Genomic DNA, 18,308 nt, shown 5'->3' with positions numbered 1-18,308 from the left:
AAAATGGTGTCAAATGATGCAAGTAAATATTTAATTTTAGGACATCAATTCTAAGTAGTCCAAAGGCACACCTTTTGTAACAGGATCTGTGGGGGTGGGGGTGGGGGGTTCCAAGGAGAAATCACTGTCTGTACCTTAGAATTGTACTTACCTCAAGTCACAGCAGATTGAAGGCAAACATTAGATTCCCAGAGCACATCAGTGTTGTTAGTTCCTTCCACACCTTTCTTTTCCTGTCTGCTTCTAACCCACAGGTTAAAAAGCATCTTGTTCCACGATTCTAGACTCACTTCTAATCCTTTTCTGCCTAAACTAGACTCTCCTAGTTTATCACTTTATCTGTTGTGGATCATTCCAGCAGCTCATGAGATTTTGGTTCCATTCGTTTCATACATTTATTTAATCAGTATTTACTGAAAGCTTACTCTTTGCACTTTGCAAAATGCCGGAGAGACAAAGCATGTGTCGTGCGCTGGAGAAACTCAGTTTGAGGACAGAGACAACTAAAGAAGTGTGACCACACCCCACCCACTCCCTGTTTACTCACCTTGATTTGCCCTTCCTCCTATGCCCAGCTCCAACAGAGGTTGTACCCTGACTTTCGCCAGTTTTCTATGGCAGGAACTAACGAAAAACAGTCATTTTAAACAGGGAAATATGTAGTTCTGTTTCCAGTGTAAATTGTAAGTTACTCAAGATTTGTGGAACCAGAGATCAAATTGCCAAGATTTGTTGGAACATGGAGAAAGTAAGGGAGTTCCAGAAAAACATCCACTTTTGCTTCATTGATTACACTTAAGCATGTGACTGTGTGGATCACAACAAACTGTGGAAAATTCTTAAAGAGATGGGAGTATCAGACCATCTTACCTGTGTCCTGAGAAACGTGTATGCAAGTCAGGAAGCAACAGTTAGAACTGAATATGGAACAACAGACTGGTTCAAAATTGGGAAAGGAGTATGACATATATTGTCACTCTGCTTATTTAACATCTATGCAGAGTACATCATGCAAAATGCCAGGCTGGATGAATCATAAGCTGGGATCAAAATTTTCAGGAAAAATATCACAACCTTATATATGCAGATGATGCCATTCTAACGGCAGAACATGAAGAGGCATTAAAGATCCTCTTGATGAGGGTGAAAAAAGAGAGTTAAAAAGTTGGCTTAAAACTCAATATTCAAAAAACTAAGATCATGGCATCCAGTTCCATCACTTCATGGCAAATAGAAGGGAGAAAAGTGGAAGCAGTGAAATTTTATTTTCCTGAACTCCAAAATCACTGCGGACAGTGACTGCAGCCTTGAAATGAAAAGATACTTGCTCCATGGAAGGAAAGCTATGACAAACATAGACAGTGTATTAAAAAGCAGAGACATTACTTTGTGACAAAGGTCGATATAGTCAGAGCTATGGTTTTTCCAGTAGTCATGTACAGATGTGAGAGTTGGGATCATCATGAAGACTGAGTGCCAAAGTATTGATACTTTCAAATTGTGTGCTGAAGAAGACTCTTGAGAGTCCCTTGGACTGCAAGGAGTTCAAATCAGTCAATCCTAAGGGAAATGAACCCTAAATATTCATTGGAAGGACTATTACTGAAGCTGAACCTCCAACTCTTTGGCCACCTGATGCAAAGAGCCGACTCTTTGGAAAAGACCCTGATGCTGGGAAGATTGAAGGCAAAAGAAGAGGGCAGCAGATGATGAGGTGGTTAGATAGCATCACTGACTCAATAAATATGAATTTGAGAAAATTCCTGGAGATAGTGGAGGACAGAGGAGCCTGGCATGCTGCAGTTCATGGGGTCGCAGAGTCAGACACGACTGAGCAACTGAACAACTACAACAATGCCTATAGGGGACAGACAGCAACAGACAATTAGAAAGAGGAGGTTTGGGACCTTAGGGAGTGGTGGGGACTGTGGCACATTGGAGAGCACACGTCCTGTCCAGAGGTGTAAGTGCTTTGGAAGTCCAGTTCCTTTTAGCCATGTGGAATGCAGCACTATCTAATACGGCCAGATCTGATTTTGAAGGATAACTGAAAGCTATCTTATAGCTTATAACTGAAATCACTTATTGGTATCAAATTCTAGTGTTTTGTTTGCCGTTGTTACTGTTTTTTAAATGCTGTACTGACCAAACAGAATGTGTCTGCATTTTGGGCTTCTGGCAACCACTTCATTTCGTTTGCTTTTATAAGAAGTAACTGTGTAGGACACTGCAGTGAGACTTGATTTTTGACATTTCTACGTGAAAGTTGTTTAATCCTGAACAAGTTGCTTGATTTCTGCTTTTGGCTTTTTTTCTTAAAAGCCACTTGACCTTGAACAAGTTGCTTTTCCTTCTTAGAACCTCAGTTTGTCCTCCGTGTGAGAAGGGCAGGGCCAGTCAATCTTGAAGTGCCTGAGTCTGAAAAATCTATGGTTGTGACAATGTTTGCATTTACACGCACACCTCTTTTTATTATGCTTGTCTTTATTGCACTTTGCAGACCCTGCATTTTTTTTTTTTAACAAATTGAAGTTTTGTGGCAAGCCTATTCAAGCAAGTCTATCCCATTTTTCCAGTAGTATTTGGTCTCTTCATGTCTCTGTGTCACATTTTTCTAATCCTCACAATATTTTAAACATTTGCAGTATTATTATATTTGTTATGGTGATCTGTGATTAGTGATCTTTGATGTCACTCTTGTAATTCTTTTGTTTTTTTGGCAGTGGATTTCTTTCTAATTACAGTATGTTCATTATGTTTTAGACACAATGCTGCTATTGTGTATAGTATATATAGACATATATATATAGTATATATAGACATGGTATGGTGTAAACATGGGAAAGAAAAAATTTCATGTGACTTGCTTTATTGTGATACTGCTTTATTGAGGTGGCCTGGACCCAAACACAGAACCCAAGATCTCCTGTGAGCACTTTGTATCACTCAGTCTCTGTCTTCTTAGTCCCTTTGGCCAGTGAACAAAGGCTTGTTTTAAGTCAAAGAGTTCTTGAAAGAGGCCTCTCTACGCCCACATTGAATCGTTTTAGATAAGGATTTGAAAGTTACAAAAGAAGACTCAGATCTGCTGGTCCGCCCTGGGCTAGGTGAGGAATATGCACAAAGCCATGTAGATTTTAGTGACTTTTCTGAGTTATAAAGTGGCTTTCTTTTTATATAGAGTTGGAAAATGGTATTGTAGTAGCTAGGCAGACATGATTCACTCTAACTATGAACTGTTTCTTCCCTTATCACCAGTATGATCAGGTCATTAAAGCAATTAATGTCCTTGATGCCAACAACCATCAGAATCCCAAATGGGAGTGGCTATTGCTCGAAGGATTTCAGCAAATCAGCCTCTTGGTGATCTGTACTGAGTTAAGATCAGCCTTCTCCTCAAGTTTGGCTCTTGGTTGCTATTTACATTAAAAAGTAGTTACTTAATCTGGTAATTTATTTCAGCAAATATTGCATAAGCCATCTGACATTTTAAACAATTTAAGCTCCAGAGGTAACAGCCCCATAAACGGTGTGTGTTAGTGTGATGCTATATGGAACATAACTTAAGAAGAGCACTTTTCCAGCTGTAGTTGGATATGTGGTTGGTGTTTCAGCAACCTGCATAGTCAGCACAAAGCCCAGTTCCTTAGAGTCTGCCGGCAGGAGTCAGAAGACCTGCAAATCACGGGAGAGTCCAAAAGTGCCTGGGTGCAAGTGGTCCTCTGAAATCTGACTGTCTGTTGAAAGCAGTATGGGGGACCATGACTTCCCAGGCAGGAATGAACAGCTGGCCTTGTTCCCACCAGAGAGCCTGAGGCCTTCACCAGCACGTTACCTGCAAGCAACACATCCACAGGTTCAGTGCATCTGATGATGTCACTTTTCTATTTAGAACCAACCCAGAGCCTCCCAGTCCACTTGGAATAAGCTGCAGATTCCTTGCTGTGGCTGGCAAAGCCTTCGTGGTCTTGTTCCCACCTCTCTCCCTGGCCTGGTTACTGTCACTCTGCTCACTTCGCTTGGTCACTGTCACTCTTTTCACTCAGCTGCAGCCTCACTGGCTCTAATGCTGGTCCTTAAACATTGTGACTCCCTTTTTACCTCAGGGCCTTTGCACTTGCTGTTTCCACTCCCTAGAAAGCTCTTTGCCCAGATCCCCTCGTTGCCTGCCCCTTACCATCATGCTCCAGTGCTCTGTGCTCTTGTTTTACTTTTCAGATAGGACCTCCTGGACCATCACAGATAACACACCTCCCTAGTTACTCTTTAACCTCTTAGGTGTTTTATTTTCTGCACAGTATTTGTCCTTATCTGGAAGGGTATTATGTATTCACTGGTATATTTGCTCATTGCCTATCTACCCCAATATAAAATAGGCTTCACTGGGGACAAAGGTGTTATATATCCTGCCAGGTATGAGCTGGGGACTTAGGGCAAGTTACATGGGCTTTCTGAGCCTTAGTTTCATCACTTGTAAAATAGAACCATCAATGTGTGCTGAGTCGCTCAGTCGTGTCTGAGTCTTTGCGACCCCATGGACTATAAGCCTCCTCTGTCCATGGGGATTCTCCAGGCAAGAATACTGGAGTGGGTTGCCATGCCCTCCTCCATGGGATCTTTCCAACCCAGGGATCAAACCCAGGTCTCCCACATTGCAGGCAGATTCTTTACCAACTGAGCTACCGGGGAAGCCCAGAAACACCAATGGAAGTCTGAATAACTGGGGGCATATCTCCCTCTTAGGGTTATTATGGGGATGAAATGAGAACACCAAGAGCCTGACCTGTGACCCAGCACCTTCTCCCCCTCACAGTGCTGAAGCTGAATAGCCATCAACTCATTTCTCAGTCTATCAGTGAACCAGTGTTTTTCTATCTAAAAGTCCTTAAAGCATGAGGGATAATGCCCATTTAGGAAACTTGTGATATACAATGTATATAATTCTTTGTTAGTTTATGTGAGCTTTTATTTCTGTGAGTTTATAAATATATGTTTTTACTGTATCAGGTTATTTACATCTTTGTACCTACAAAATAATATTCATTGATCTACCTTGAAATATTCTTCAAAAAGTCATTTTGAATGCTAGTACTATACTGTATGCCATTTTATCTTTGCCTTTTTATTGGACATTTAGGTTACTTTCAGTTTTTTTACTCTGTATTAGTAGTACTTCCATGAGCATCTTTATGCATACGTATTTTACTGAACTTTTTGTTGTTGTTGTTCTCTTAGAACCAAACACAAGTGAGCAGAACTCATTCATTTCTTGAGTTTTCTGTATCAGGTTCAATGTACACCACTGTGGGGAATTCCAAACAAGTCTGTAACTCTTGAAGAAGTTGCACTGGTTGAGGAGATAAAGTTCAGACACATGAAGCAGTAGGAGGCAACCACAGCCGGTATAAAATCAACTCAGGGCCGAACGACGTGGTTGCATGCAAGGTGCTGGAGGTGTTCTGAGGCAGAAAATCAGAGAGACAGTTGTCTGAGAAGGCCTACATGGAAGGTCCAGTTTGACTTGGGCCTGGAGATTGGGTTGGGAGCAGAGGAGGCTTTCTGGGGTAGGAACCGTGTGAGTGAAGACCTGGAGGCAGGAGCCAGCCAGCCTCCACGCAGGCTGGGCTGCGGGTAGGAGCACCCGGCAGATGTGGTGAGAGAGCGTGGATGGAGCCAGGAGTAGCGGTGCCGTCATCATGTGCTGGGCACTTACACGGAGGCTAAGGGTTATTACCGCCATTCCAAGCGCACAGGGGTCTGCTCGGAACAACAATATGAGCCATTTGTACAAAAGACCGAAATGGAATCCAAATAACAGGTCCAGCTGCTCCAAATACCTCCCTCCCCCTGCAGTTAACATTTTACTACCCGACCGAGTAACTAATGAATCTGGCCCAACATAAATCCCCAGGCAGAAATCCCTGCTTGGGGTGTGTGTCTAGACATCCAGACCTGAGTGCAATTTGCACTTTGAACATTCAGCACCTTATCACTTGTGAGAAATCAAGTTTAATGGGGAGGATGGGGAGGTGTGGCTCCTAGCCCCCTCCCTCTGGCACACAGACTATTGAATAGGGGTCCCTTGGATAATGGCCGCATCAGGAGATGGAAAGGTCGTAACAGTGTTTGTGGTATGGCTCTGGTCATTTGGAAGCACTGACTGGGAAGCACTTTCCGTCTCATTGCAGGCTGTGTTTTGTGAAGCTCAAGCTTCTCATGATAGCCATTGAGTACAAGTCCGCCAATCGAGAGAGCCGGTAAGTTTGCTGTGACCCAGAGCCCAGCTGACGTTTATGATGGTGAGCATGCACACTGGGAACATTTGGTTCACTTCTTAACGTGTTATTTATTTGTTTGGAACCCTAATGCAACACTTCTCTGACTTGAAGTCACATTTCAAGGCATATTTAACTAGACCCTGCTACTTCTATCCCAGACACACCTGGCATCCCAAACCCCACTGGAGAGACTGTTTCTCCAGGGAAAGGAGTGAGGCATCCAGATCTCCACCTGATCACACCAACTTACATTTTTCACCCTCTAAATATAAAACTAGGGACAGACCCTGTCCTTAAACTCATGTTTACTGCTGTGAGCAAAAAGCAGGTGGATTCTGGCCTCCTTCAAAGCAGGCATGGGACAGAGCCGTGATGGGAGATCACAGCTCTCTTGGAGCCAAATTACAGGCAGCCTATTGTGTACCATATGTGTTTCTCCCGGTGCAACTGAAATCCAGGTGGCAGAATATCAGCTTCGTGTAAATTAGCCCAGAGAACAGGGCTTGGAGGCAGGAGCCCTCTTTATTTATTTATTTTGTACTTAATTATGTGCAAATCAGACTGATGAGGGACTGGGTCTGGTCAAAATAGATAACACTCCAGTCAATATATGAGTTTGTGCTGGAAGGAGGAAGCATTGCCATTAACAAGGAATTTTTGTTGGAGTACTGGATGCAGTACAGATAAAAGAGAGATGACTTTTTGCTCCTCAATTCTTATCAATAGCTTTAGAAGAAGGAAAGCTTACTGAGAAGTGCTCAGGCTTATGTCCCTTGCATTGACATCCATGTTAAAAAGTTTACCTGTAGGTGTCCAAAGGAATGGTGGAAATATCCTCCAACATATGCCTTATTAACTAATTGCAGGGCAAGACTAGAAGGTTCCTGCTATCATCATTTAAGGAGTTTCCATTTTCTGAGTGAATGACTCAGTAAAGCCAGACTTTCAAATATGTAACCCATGTCTCTATGACCCAAACACAAGCAAACAAACAAACAAAATCAAACACTGGATTGTAAGCCAGTCAATCCAATGTTCTCTGTTACCTTAACCACCAGATCAGATTGCTCACAAAGTCAATCTGATCACATATTAAACTATTTTGAATATCCAAATCAACCAAAAGGAAGACAAAATGGTAGATTTGGTGGCCACATGGTAGACCATGGTCTTAGCAGTTGACAACTATTTATGTAGATATATGTTTTTCTTCTCTGTGCTGGCAAAGTGAAGAATATTGTCTGCAAAACACCCGAGAGTTCTTGGCTATTTGCTGTTCAACAGATAAAGTGGATGTTTCTGCGATTGTTGCTTGCCCAGGTTGTTGCCGATATACCCCTGTACCTGTGTAGGGGAAAATGTGTATCCTGGCTTTCTGCAAATGATATTCTCATGTTGCCAAGTTAGTAAATCTTTGTATAATTTAGTGTTCTCTATCACTTCTGTGCATCTTTAAGGAAAAAAATGTCATCATGTGGGTGATGCTGAAAAGTGTTTCTCAGCCATTCTGGAATAATTCCATGGCAGGAGACTGCACCCTGAACCTTAACAAGCCATCTCCCACCTGCCACTTTTTGGTCACTAAGGAGGGAGAGAGAAAGACTGTTAACGGTTTCAATGTGAATCCACTGTTACCATTCTAAGAAAAATAACACAGTGCTCTCCCTGAAGGCACAATCTTTTATTTGATAGATGCTTCAATTAATTCACAAATCAGAGATGTTTTCAACAAAGCCATATTTGTACATACAGAGAGCTTTTAGGATTTCCTTTTTCAGAAGAGGGAGAAAAGAACTGGTAAGACCTGGGTTTAGCTTTCTGTGTATAGCTGCCAGCTTTAATCCTCAAACGTGGCTTGGTCTCAGTGTGGAAGCACATTGGTTCTTGTGGAAAAAGGTGTGTTGGAGGGAATGTGGATCATGCCTCCGAGAAAACACAGGACTCAAACACAATATCCGTGTTAAAAAGGACTGAGCTTCTGACCCTTCCTGAGATAATCATTTTGATTTTGTTCTCCATTTAAAAATGTCCCATTTGCCTTCCTCTCCCATTTCCTAAGTGACTGGGTGTTAAAATTCAGAGGACCGCCCCCGCACTTCTCTTTTCCGCCCCTACCCCGTGCCTCTGACCTGTGTGAACTGCCTCCTTTGTTGCTGTTTCACCCCCATGATACTGTTCCCATGCTTTGCCAGAAAACCTTGTTTTCACATGCATCCTTCAAATAACTTGAAACAAAGGTTTTATTCCTTCTTTCCTTCTGGTGTCAGTCAATTGATTATCCAATTGTTTGATTTTCAATTCTTTTCTTGTCGTTTTGCAGAAGCCGAAAGCGGTATGCTCTCTTCGTTAACTTTCCTCCCAACTTGCACCCTCCGTCTTCACGTCTAACCACAGGACTAACCCTTTGCCAAGAATTCAGGAAGATAGAGATTATATATATGTGTATACATATATATAATCTCATTCCCTTGTCTAGCCCCGTATATACATATATATGTGTGTGTATATATGTGTTTTTATATACAAACCTCTCTCCAACCAGAGTCCATAAAAACTGAAAGTAGCATATTGCTTTTCTTGTTTGATTTGTTGATTCTTTTGGATCATGCACTAACTTCTTTGCAGGAAACCTACACAAAACAAAGGCCCAATCCTGTTTTCAGTCATGGCACCAGCGATGGGAACAAATGCTAGTAGAGTTGACAAAGGAGAACGCTTCTCTCCAGCCCTTGGTGTCTGTTTCTGTCCTGTCTTCATGTGTTTTGGTGCCGTTTGTCTGCATACCACATCCACATTCCCAGTGACCTCCTCCGCCCTGTGTCTGGCTTCCAGTTTGTAGAGACAAATGTGTGTCCTTTTGTCCACAAAACAGAGACCAAGCCCTTACACTTAACTCTCTTTCCTTATGCTAATTTTGATGGTAACATTTGACGTACTTTCTCCCTGGGCCAGTACTCAGTACAGACTTAGAATGCTGCTACTCAATTGCCAGGTCGTCACATTTGATTTACTGAATGAGTACTGTTTATTGAGATGAACTCGTGTTTCTCTTTCTTCCCAGTGTGTTTGGGCATATTTCTTAATATGATATATCTCAATTTCCACCATGTGACCTCACCCTGTTTTGCTGCTGTTTTATGTTGCACGAAGCATGACCAAATCCTCATCGATAGATTTTTTTCCCCCCAACTCTTTGGGTTAATATTTGCAGTGTTGCTTTCTCAAAGACAGTGTTGTTGAAACATACTATTGAGACGCCTCCTTGTTCATCTTCTCTAGAGTTGTTTTGTTCTGTGGTTGTAGTCACTGTCATGTGTTTTTGTTTGTAATTGTGTGTGTGTGTGTGTGTGTGTGTGTGTAACTATCTGACACTTTTTCCAAAATCAGATTCTTCTGTGATTTTCTTGAGTAGAGGTGGCTTCCTGTCAGTTTGGTATTATTGATATGATCCAACTGCAAGAAGTTACTGCAACACTTTGCATCTTCAAAGGTCCACAGTGGTTGCACCTCTGCTGTTGGCTTTTGGCCTTTGAGCCCTTTTATCTTGTGGTGAGGCATGTTGTGATATAGGCATGACTTGTCCTGAAGTGTATCAGAAAGTGACATGGTTTGCTCCCAGAACCAAATATCCAGCATGGTCCTTCCCAAATGAACTCTTTTTCCCATCCCATATGGCTACTGTTTTCCTTATGTGCAAAATAGATTTTAAAATGACATTTCTAAAATTGCTGAGATGGATTCAGGCTAAACAAGTCCTTGCCTCTGTCATTGGCAGACCACAGAGGTGGTCATTTGAGTGTGGCCAGCTGGGAGCAATCTTTATGATACTGTCTCTGTGTGAGTGAATTGGGCTCAAACATATTGAAGCATGGGATACACACCGTGCCCTTCCATATATTTTATAGGAAAAATGCATGTGTCCAGTTGTATGGGACTCTAGCAGAATATATTTTAAACCCAAGAAGAAATGAAAAGTTCCAGAAAGGCAATAAGATTTGTGATTTGGGGTTTCTTTAGGCTGTGCCTGAACATAGCCCATAAACTGCAGGGCAACCACTGGTCAAACCAAGTCCCACCTAATAGCAATCTCTGTGACCTTGTGTGGTCAGAAAGATCACTCCCCAGTGGCATGATTCATCTGGGCACAGCGTGAACTAAAGTGCTAGATGGTCCTTATCTTTTTGCTCTAGTTCATGAAGTCCCATTAGCTTGCTAGACACAGATATAATTACCATGTTATCAAGTACAAACTGTTTTCTCATGTGACTGATATTTTTGTAATTGCTCAGGGAATGGTACGCTACTCCTATCAAAATTGAGGGGAGGGAGGAGAGAAATACACACCTGTCATATTTATCCATGATGGATAAAAAGTTCGCTTTAAAGAAATTTGTTTCAGTTGAATGACTAATCCTTGGTTGTCTCCAAAAATAGCGACGAAGTAAAGTTTATGATGATTGAAGAAGGGATAACTAGATGTTTCCCAGTTGTTATGCGTAAGTGGTGGAGAAAGGGAACAAATCATTTTGCTGTCAAGCCCCAAATCCCCAGGAGTGTGGTCACTCCTTTGATAGGCCCAACTGGTGAGAACTGCCGCTTGGTCTTTGGAAGAACATCTGTGACTACCTTTCTCTTTATTGGAGAAGGAAGGAGACACTTCTGTAACTGAGGCCACTGCTTATGGTTTTCATTCATTCAGGAGAGTTGAAATGTGCCTATTGCAGGCAGGGCTTTAAGCTGATTGCTATGAGAAACTTGCTTATAAAAGTAAATAAAATAGGATTATGGTTTTCAGTCTTTTATTTAATTATGGTTTCCCTACAGAAAATAAATATTTGCTCCATGGAGTGTATAAGGAACCAAAAAATAAGTCTAGATACAAACCTAGGAAAAAGAGAGAGAGAGTAAGAATCCTTGGGGAAGGGATCACACCAGCCCTTTGCCTCCAGCTGTTACTGAATGTTTTCAGTTGGAATTAACAAGGTCATAGAAAAAAAAGATCATTTATAGTTCCTTGAATTAAGAAAAAGTCCACCCCTGCCAAGAAGATGTCCCTATTGGAATTCTGCTAATTGATATATAGGCTTTTTTTTCTTAGAGATTTCCTTGATTCTTCACATGACACATCTTGAAGTTTATCTCTGATAAGCTAGTGAATTAGACAAAATTGGAGCAAAAGCTGATTTAAAGTGAGGCACAGGGAGGGAGACTTTTGGCAGTCATAAAAGCCAAACAAACTTAACATCTTTTGAGATCAAAGATCTTTGGAAAGATTTACATATTCCCATTAGAAGGTCAATAGCATATTCTAAGGGTAGCAAGCATTTGGCAGGAAAAAAAGTTACTTCTGTCTAGGATCCTTATCTTTTTATAGTTTGAAAGAGAGGAGGATTTAATAGATTTAAACTTTCTAGATTTGGAATGTGGATAGAAGACTCACTGTCTAAAATATCAAAAAGAGTAATAGTTTTCCTTAAAGAGACTTTGAAACTCTGTACCCTTACATAGGAAGTATTATATGCCATGATCCCCTGAAATCAGGGGCACATGCTTCTTTACCCAACCCTTAAATCTATGAGTGGAATCCAGCACAACAAACTTCTTTGTGTATCTGGATGTCTTTTCTTCATTATTCTCAAGAACTGAGCTCAGTCTTTTGAGTCCCACCCAGAAGGCTGCCTTAGCCTGAGCAGGATACTGCAAATGATGCAGCCTTGAATCTCACACAGAGATAATGTGAAGCCTCCCCTCCTGTCCAAAAGAGAACAAGAGGGCATCCTAGAATCACATGGTCACTGATGCCCTTGGAGGTGCTTACAGTGCCTTACACAGTCAGTCGTAAGATTTAAAGAACAGGGGGCTAGTCCACTGTGCAGCCAAAAGCCAGTTCAGATGAGCCCATCTCCAGGTATGGCATGGGGATAAAAATGCTTTGGATATCTCAGTCAGTAGAGAGGTCTTCTAGTGCCAGTAAGATGCCTCCTAGGTAGTTTATTAGCACCAAAGATCAAACGGAGAGCAGTGATGCTCTGAGAGATTGTCTAGCTCTTGTTTAGTTGTTGTCATTACCTTGCTTACTAATAATAGTGACCGTGTATTAAGGACCTGCTTTGTGACCCCTCAGCACATAGTATGTATGGTACGTACTTTAATTCTCTTTGTGACACTGTAAGCTAGTGATTATTCCCCCCATTTTACAGATGAGGAGAGAGGTTTATCAGCCCATCCGTGCCCAAGGCCAGGACCTGAGCTCGGCTGTCCGACACACACACCTATTCCCTTAACCAACACAGGCATCGAAGCTGAGATTTGAACACCAATGTGCCTTTCATCAGTGCCCAAAATCTTTCCTCTCCGCCACACTGACTTGACTAAAGCAATCTTGAAGGCTGTAATAAATTATCTCAACCTGCTGTCTCCAGCATGACAGTCCCAAATCCTCACTGTACGCCAATTCTTATTCACTGTTGCTAAAGAACAAAGGAAATGAAAAGAAACTTTCCATTGATAAGAACCGTGACACAATGGGCTTGATCACTGGAGTGCAATTAATGAAGCATATGATGCAAAAAAAAAAAAAAAAAAAACGAAACAGGGTTTGTGTGAGGCTTGTTTTGCTCCTACATGTCACCTAGACATTGATGAGTGTCAAATTTCCCCTTTTGAATTGCATTGTTAAAACTGCGATAAGATTTCTTTTTCACTCAGAAGCTTCTTTTACATCCTTATATGAATACACATCAAAATGTAGGCTTATTCAACTTCAAGGAATTAGTTCCTTTAAACTCCAGAAGGACTCAGAATTTTCATGTATATTCCTATATATTATTCTGGAGTGTACAATTCTTCTCTCTATAATAACTTTATATAATTATGGGCAAGGTATTTTGGCATGAAGTTCTATGTTCCATTCTATGGGGCCAGCTAAAGTGATGATTTCATTAAAAATGAAATACACTTTTGGCTTTTTTTGCAATAATAAAAAAAACCGTAATATACATTAGCTTTCTATGCATCATCTCCCTTAATCCTTTGAAAAAAGTAACATAGACTATGCTTATCTTCATCTTGTATGTGAGGAAGTTGAGTTCTAGGGAGGATTAGTAACTTGCCCAAAATCAGACAGTAACTGAATGGTGGGGTTGGAATTTGGACCCAGTTTCTTATTGCAGAACTAGGGCACGGGAGCACTGCCATACAGCACAGTCATGAGGATAAGAAAGTGTGCAAAATCCAGCCTTCTGCTTTTCTAAAACATCCCATTTAATTGACTTTGAAATAGGGACCCATCGAAACTGTGATAAGCTCTGACCCTCTTCCTCTATAATGGTGAAAAGTCAGAGGGCTGCTAAACCAAGGTGAAGAGTGGCTGAAGGGTGTGTTCAGGAGGTGCCTGTATGGAGCTCCTGCCCCTTGCAAACTGTGCTTTAGTGTGACCTGCTGCTTCCTGACTGGTGAGGAATCTCACTGTTGCCTGTGGTTCTAGGGCAGAACACTCAAATCTTCATAGACACTTGCTATCATTTAGTGTTAATCACAGTGATCTCACAGGATCGGTTTCCTCCTGTCAGGTCTTGTTATTGGTAATAATCGATGCTTCTGTGACCACAAACATTTTGCAATAATGATCTGCTCTGTGTTCTCCAAAGTTCACCTGGGTCCTTCCTGCCTTGCTACAGATGCATTGCTGTGCTGTCCACGGCACTTTTCTGGAATGGTTTTACCAGCAGTAAAAGATGACGTCTTAAATGCCATCCTCCGTTTTGATTGTTTTAGACAGTTGAGGAGTTCCTTTAGCCTGATTCCAGACATCTATTACCATAAACACCAACTTTTCAGATCAAAAAATAACTCTGTGGTATCTAGTGCTGTATTTACAATGCCTCAATTCTGTGTCCCTTAAGCTCAAAGCCTCATCTCTGTCTCTATGTAAAATAGTCTGTATTCTGCTTTTGATCTGAAGACAGTTAAGTTTGTTTGTTTCATCCATTTATTAGATTAGGATACATTTATCTCTCTGTCAGTCCAAACACAGCTTGGTCAGTTAATCTATTTATACAACTTTGAAATAGGACAGTGTATATTTAGGTTTATACTTCCCCCATGGGGGAAGTTGTTTTTAGGGATAATTTGCATTTGTTTTTTCTAATTACAAGTTGGCCCCAATCAGGATATACTAGACACATACGTTATTCAAACACTCCCATACATTTTTGTAAACAGCAGACTGGAATCACTAAGTATTTCCAATTGCTGGCATTTTTTTTTTTTCTCATTGTCAGGGTAGATGCAATTCTTTCTACCTAGGCTGCAATGGAATCCACTTCCAGGTCCGTATCAACGTTATGCAGATATGCTGTTTGCTTCTACGTTGGTTACAGGCATCCCGTACCATTCCCTGTAGTAATGTGTAGTGTGTATACATGTATGTTTCTGTATGCATATAGGGGTCCCATTAATACCCTGCCATCTAATGGAAAATCAGTGTAGTCATAGCTCTGTTAGACCAATAACACTCAACACTGACCATCAACAGTAATTTCCAAAACAATACATGATTAGGAACTTTGCCTCAAACCAGAAGCCCATGGCAATCCCATTGTACAAACTCAGCCCTAAAATCTGGATTTGCTTTGATATCTGCAACTGGAGTATGCCAGCCTGGGAACCTGGCAGCAGAACTTTATGATGGCATCATCCAATTAAATGTGTAGGGCCGTGGAGATCAGGCTCTAGACAAAATCTTTGGGGAAAGCATTAGACTAGTGGGCCCCCTATAAAGTTAACAATATGGTGTAGTCTTTAAGGTTTTCTTCAGAACATGACCTCATAACTATGTCTTTTTGTTTGTTTTTGTTTCACTGAGCAGTATATTAATTAATCCTGGAAACCATCTTAAGATCCAAGAAGGTACTTTAGGATTTTTCATCGCAAGTGATGCCAAAGAAGTTAAAAGGTAAGAGTTTATTTTCACTTGCCTTCGTTTTTGGCTCAGCTGTACCTATCTCCAGGCACTGAGATTTGCTTTCAGGTGTACTGGGCCCTAACCCCAGAAGTGCTTAACATGTCTGTTTCCATCAAATGCTGCTGAACCTTAGGAAAAAGAGATTGTGCTTTGGCATGCTTTCATGGACTCCTCATCACACAATGAGTTCCATACCTTTGAATTAGAATAATAACATTTTAGACCTGGGAGACCCTAGATATCTGGTCTTGCATTTTCCAAGTGAAGAAAGTGAGTCTCAGGGAGATTAAGCGATTGTTCAAGATCATCCTAATTCCTGATGACCCAGGACAACATAGAACAATGGCCCTTCATCTAGTGCTCTTAACATTATCCAGGCAAATTTGCTTGAGAAGTCTCCATTTTCTACTTTAAGTGTCAAATGGAATCTCAAAAAAGTTTGGATTAATTTCAGATGAAATGCCAAACTGGCTATATTTCTATTGGTGGCCTTTCTGGATGAGTGGCTGACTTTGTCAGGTTTAATCTTAAGCCTCTGTAGGTACAATCCAGGATTTCATTGGCCTCAGTGTTTCACGATACTTTTGTTCATATTCTCAAACCTGTTTAAACAGCCCAGGAAATCATAGGACTTTCTGCAGAATACCATGGAGTATTGTTATATTTGATTTTAGCCTGTGAACTAGAAAAAATTTACTAAAAGAAAAATGTGACTCAGATGGTCAGAAAGGTCACTCAGCTCAAGGACAATGTTACATAAAATATCTTAAATAAATGATGAATTGTTCAGGTGTGTCATTTTTATATTAAGCCTATTGTCTTCACTAGGCTTCCTAGGGGCTCAGTGGCAAAGAATCTGCCTGCCAAAAAAAGCAGACACAGGTTTGATCCCTGGATTGGGAAAATCTCTTGGAGGAGGAAATGGCAACCCAGTGCAGTATTCTTGCCTAAAAGAGTCCCATGGACACAGGAGGCTGGTGATCTACAGTCCATAGGGTCACAGAGAGTCAGAAACGACTTAGCGTAAGAACATTGTCTTCATCCAGTGACCTCCTATTCAAAGTCAGGCTGGTGCTGGGTATTCTACAGTCCTTGTTTCTAGTCCTCAAAATAACCTGGTGAGGTTGGTCTTCTGAAATTCTCCAGGCTTCAGTTTCCTCATCTGTGAAATTGAGACAAATGATTTGTACAAGGCCATGCAGCATATAAGCAAATAGCAGAGCCCAAGTGGAACTGGTCTTTCCTTTTCTAAGGAAATTTTTGACCACAGTTAGAAATACTAGCAAATTCGTTTGCAGAGTTCCATGTGCTCCAGCTGTGTTCCAAGTTCCAGATAGCAGACATTGGTGAACTCATTTAATCCTCTCAACAGACTGTGAGACAGGGAGCATTACTACTGACATTTACATGTGAGGAAACTAAGGCGCAGATTAGTTAATTAACTTGCTCAAAGCCACATGGCTACTGGGTCATAAGGCCAGGGTTTAAAACCAGTAAGTCCCATTCCAGAGCTTACATTCTTATTTGCCAAGAGGTGAACCTGCCATGCTGAGCACAGACCTGTGAGATTTGACAACTGACACTTATTTTATTCCTCTTCATCCTCTCTTAAAAATTAGCCCTACTAGTTATTAAAGCTTTTAGGGGGACTTCTCTGGTGGTCCAGTGATTAAGACTCCATGCTCCCAATGCAGGGGGCATGGGTTCAATCCCAGGTTGGGGAACTAACAGCCCGCATACCTTGTGGTACAGCCCCCCCCCCCCCCCCCCGCCGCAAAAAAAAAAAAAACAAAAAAAACCTCAGGAAAAAAAAATGGGGTGTAGAAGCTAAAGAAAAAAATCCTTGAGACTGAGGTATCTAATGACTTAAATTTACTTCTGCAAATTGGGAAAGGGTTGTCATTATTCAGGTGAAAGAGGAAAAGCTCCTTATCCAGTTCATAGAGCCTCACCTTTTCCAGAAGTACCCCCCAAACTGGGGTCACCTGCAAGAGGAAAGTGAGGCTAACTGGGACTGAAGCCCCTCCTGGTCTTCTGGGAGAGAAGGTTGATCCCCTGACCAGACACAAGACACAACAGCTGGAAATTCAGCACTGTGCATGAGGGGGCTGGGAGCACGGCGCACCATTGATCACACGTACCTCCCAGATAGCAAGTATAACATGAAGCTCCTATTTGGGTAATTCTATTTCCTATTGCATCTCTCACTAATGAATGTCGCAAATACCAGGCAGTCCAAAAAACAAATTACCTCCTGTGTTAAGGAGTACAATATGTCTCATCTCAGTGCTTTATGGTGTTCACAAATACATGCTGACACAATCAGCCTCGACACCAGCCTGTAATTTTCCGTGGTGTGTGATGTGTCAAGAGCAAATGCTGTCAGTTAGGGGATTGAAAACCACAGAAAGGACATTGGAGGTTTGCAGGAAACTAAACAAATTTTGTAAAATGGAAAAGTAGATTATGATGATCTAGTGTTGAGTTTGCACCCTCTGTTGCAAAAAAGTGTTGGGAAAAAGTTAATGGATTGTAGCTCAGAGAAACTTTCTGATGTAGTGCTTTACGAAAGAGGGTTGAAACCCTCCAAGCATTATCTTACTCCTTCATTCATCAAACATCTGCAGGTCACTCGCTTTTGAGAACAGTCTGTACTAGGTGCCAGGGAAGCAGTGGTGAACAGTGGGAAGGAGACACTGCTTTCATGGGCTCACATTCTAGGGAGGAGAGAATTGCACTTTTGTTTGTTCATGATGCAAAGAATTAATGTAACTGTCACTGATTTAGATTGCCGGTAAGTGATGGCTGCTCTGAGGGAGAGATATTTGAGTGGAGGTGATGAAAAAGAATCCATTGAACAGGGATCAGAAGGGAAGAGGAGACATGGTGGTAACAATTTTGTCGTGTTTGGGGAACTGAGGGGGAGAAAGTGGGTGAGATGTTGTTGGAACAGTGGGGGCTGGATTCCATAGGACTTTATACAGAGGCTGTGTTATTACATGGAATCATGGATGGTCTTAAGCTGGAGGCGACGTATTAAAAGGTGTTTCCATCTGCATGGTAGA

General features: G+C 41.5%; 1 protein-coding gene across 4 annotated transcripts in view; it reads left to right on the top strand.

The window, feature by feature from the left end:
* The window catches only part of KCNMA1 (potassium calcium-activated channel subfamily M alpha 1), a 755,545-nt gene that overhangs the window by 587,644 nt on the left and 149,593 nt on the right, over nt 1-18,308 (top strand). For all 4 annotated transcript variants that reach the window (XM_061161908.1, XM_061161907.1, XM_061161903.1 and 1 more), the window contains exons 16-17: nt 6,189-6,257; nt 15,148-15,234. In XM_061161908.1, the coding sequence (XP_061017891.1) occupies nt 6,189-6,257; nt 15,148-15,234 (156 nt within the window). The remainder of the gene's footprint in view (nt 1-6,188; nt 6,258-15,147; nt 15,235-18,308) is intronic.

This window comes from Dama dama, chromosome 15, assembly GCF_033118175.1.
Source record: "Dama dama isolate Ldn47 chromosome 15, ASM3311817v1, whole genome shotgun sequence".
NCBI classification, from domain to species: domain Eukaryota; kingdom Metazoa; phylum Chordata; class Mammalia; order Artiodactyla; family Cervidae; genus Dama; species Dama dama.
Note: the sequence above shows the minus strand (reverse complement) of the source record. Positions and strands in the feature narration are given on the sequence as shown.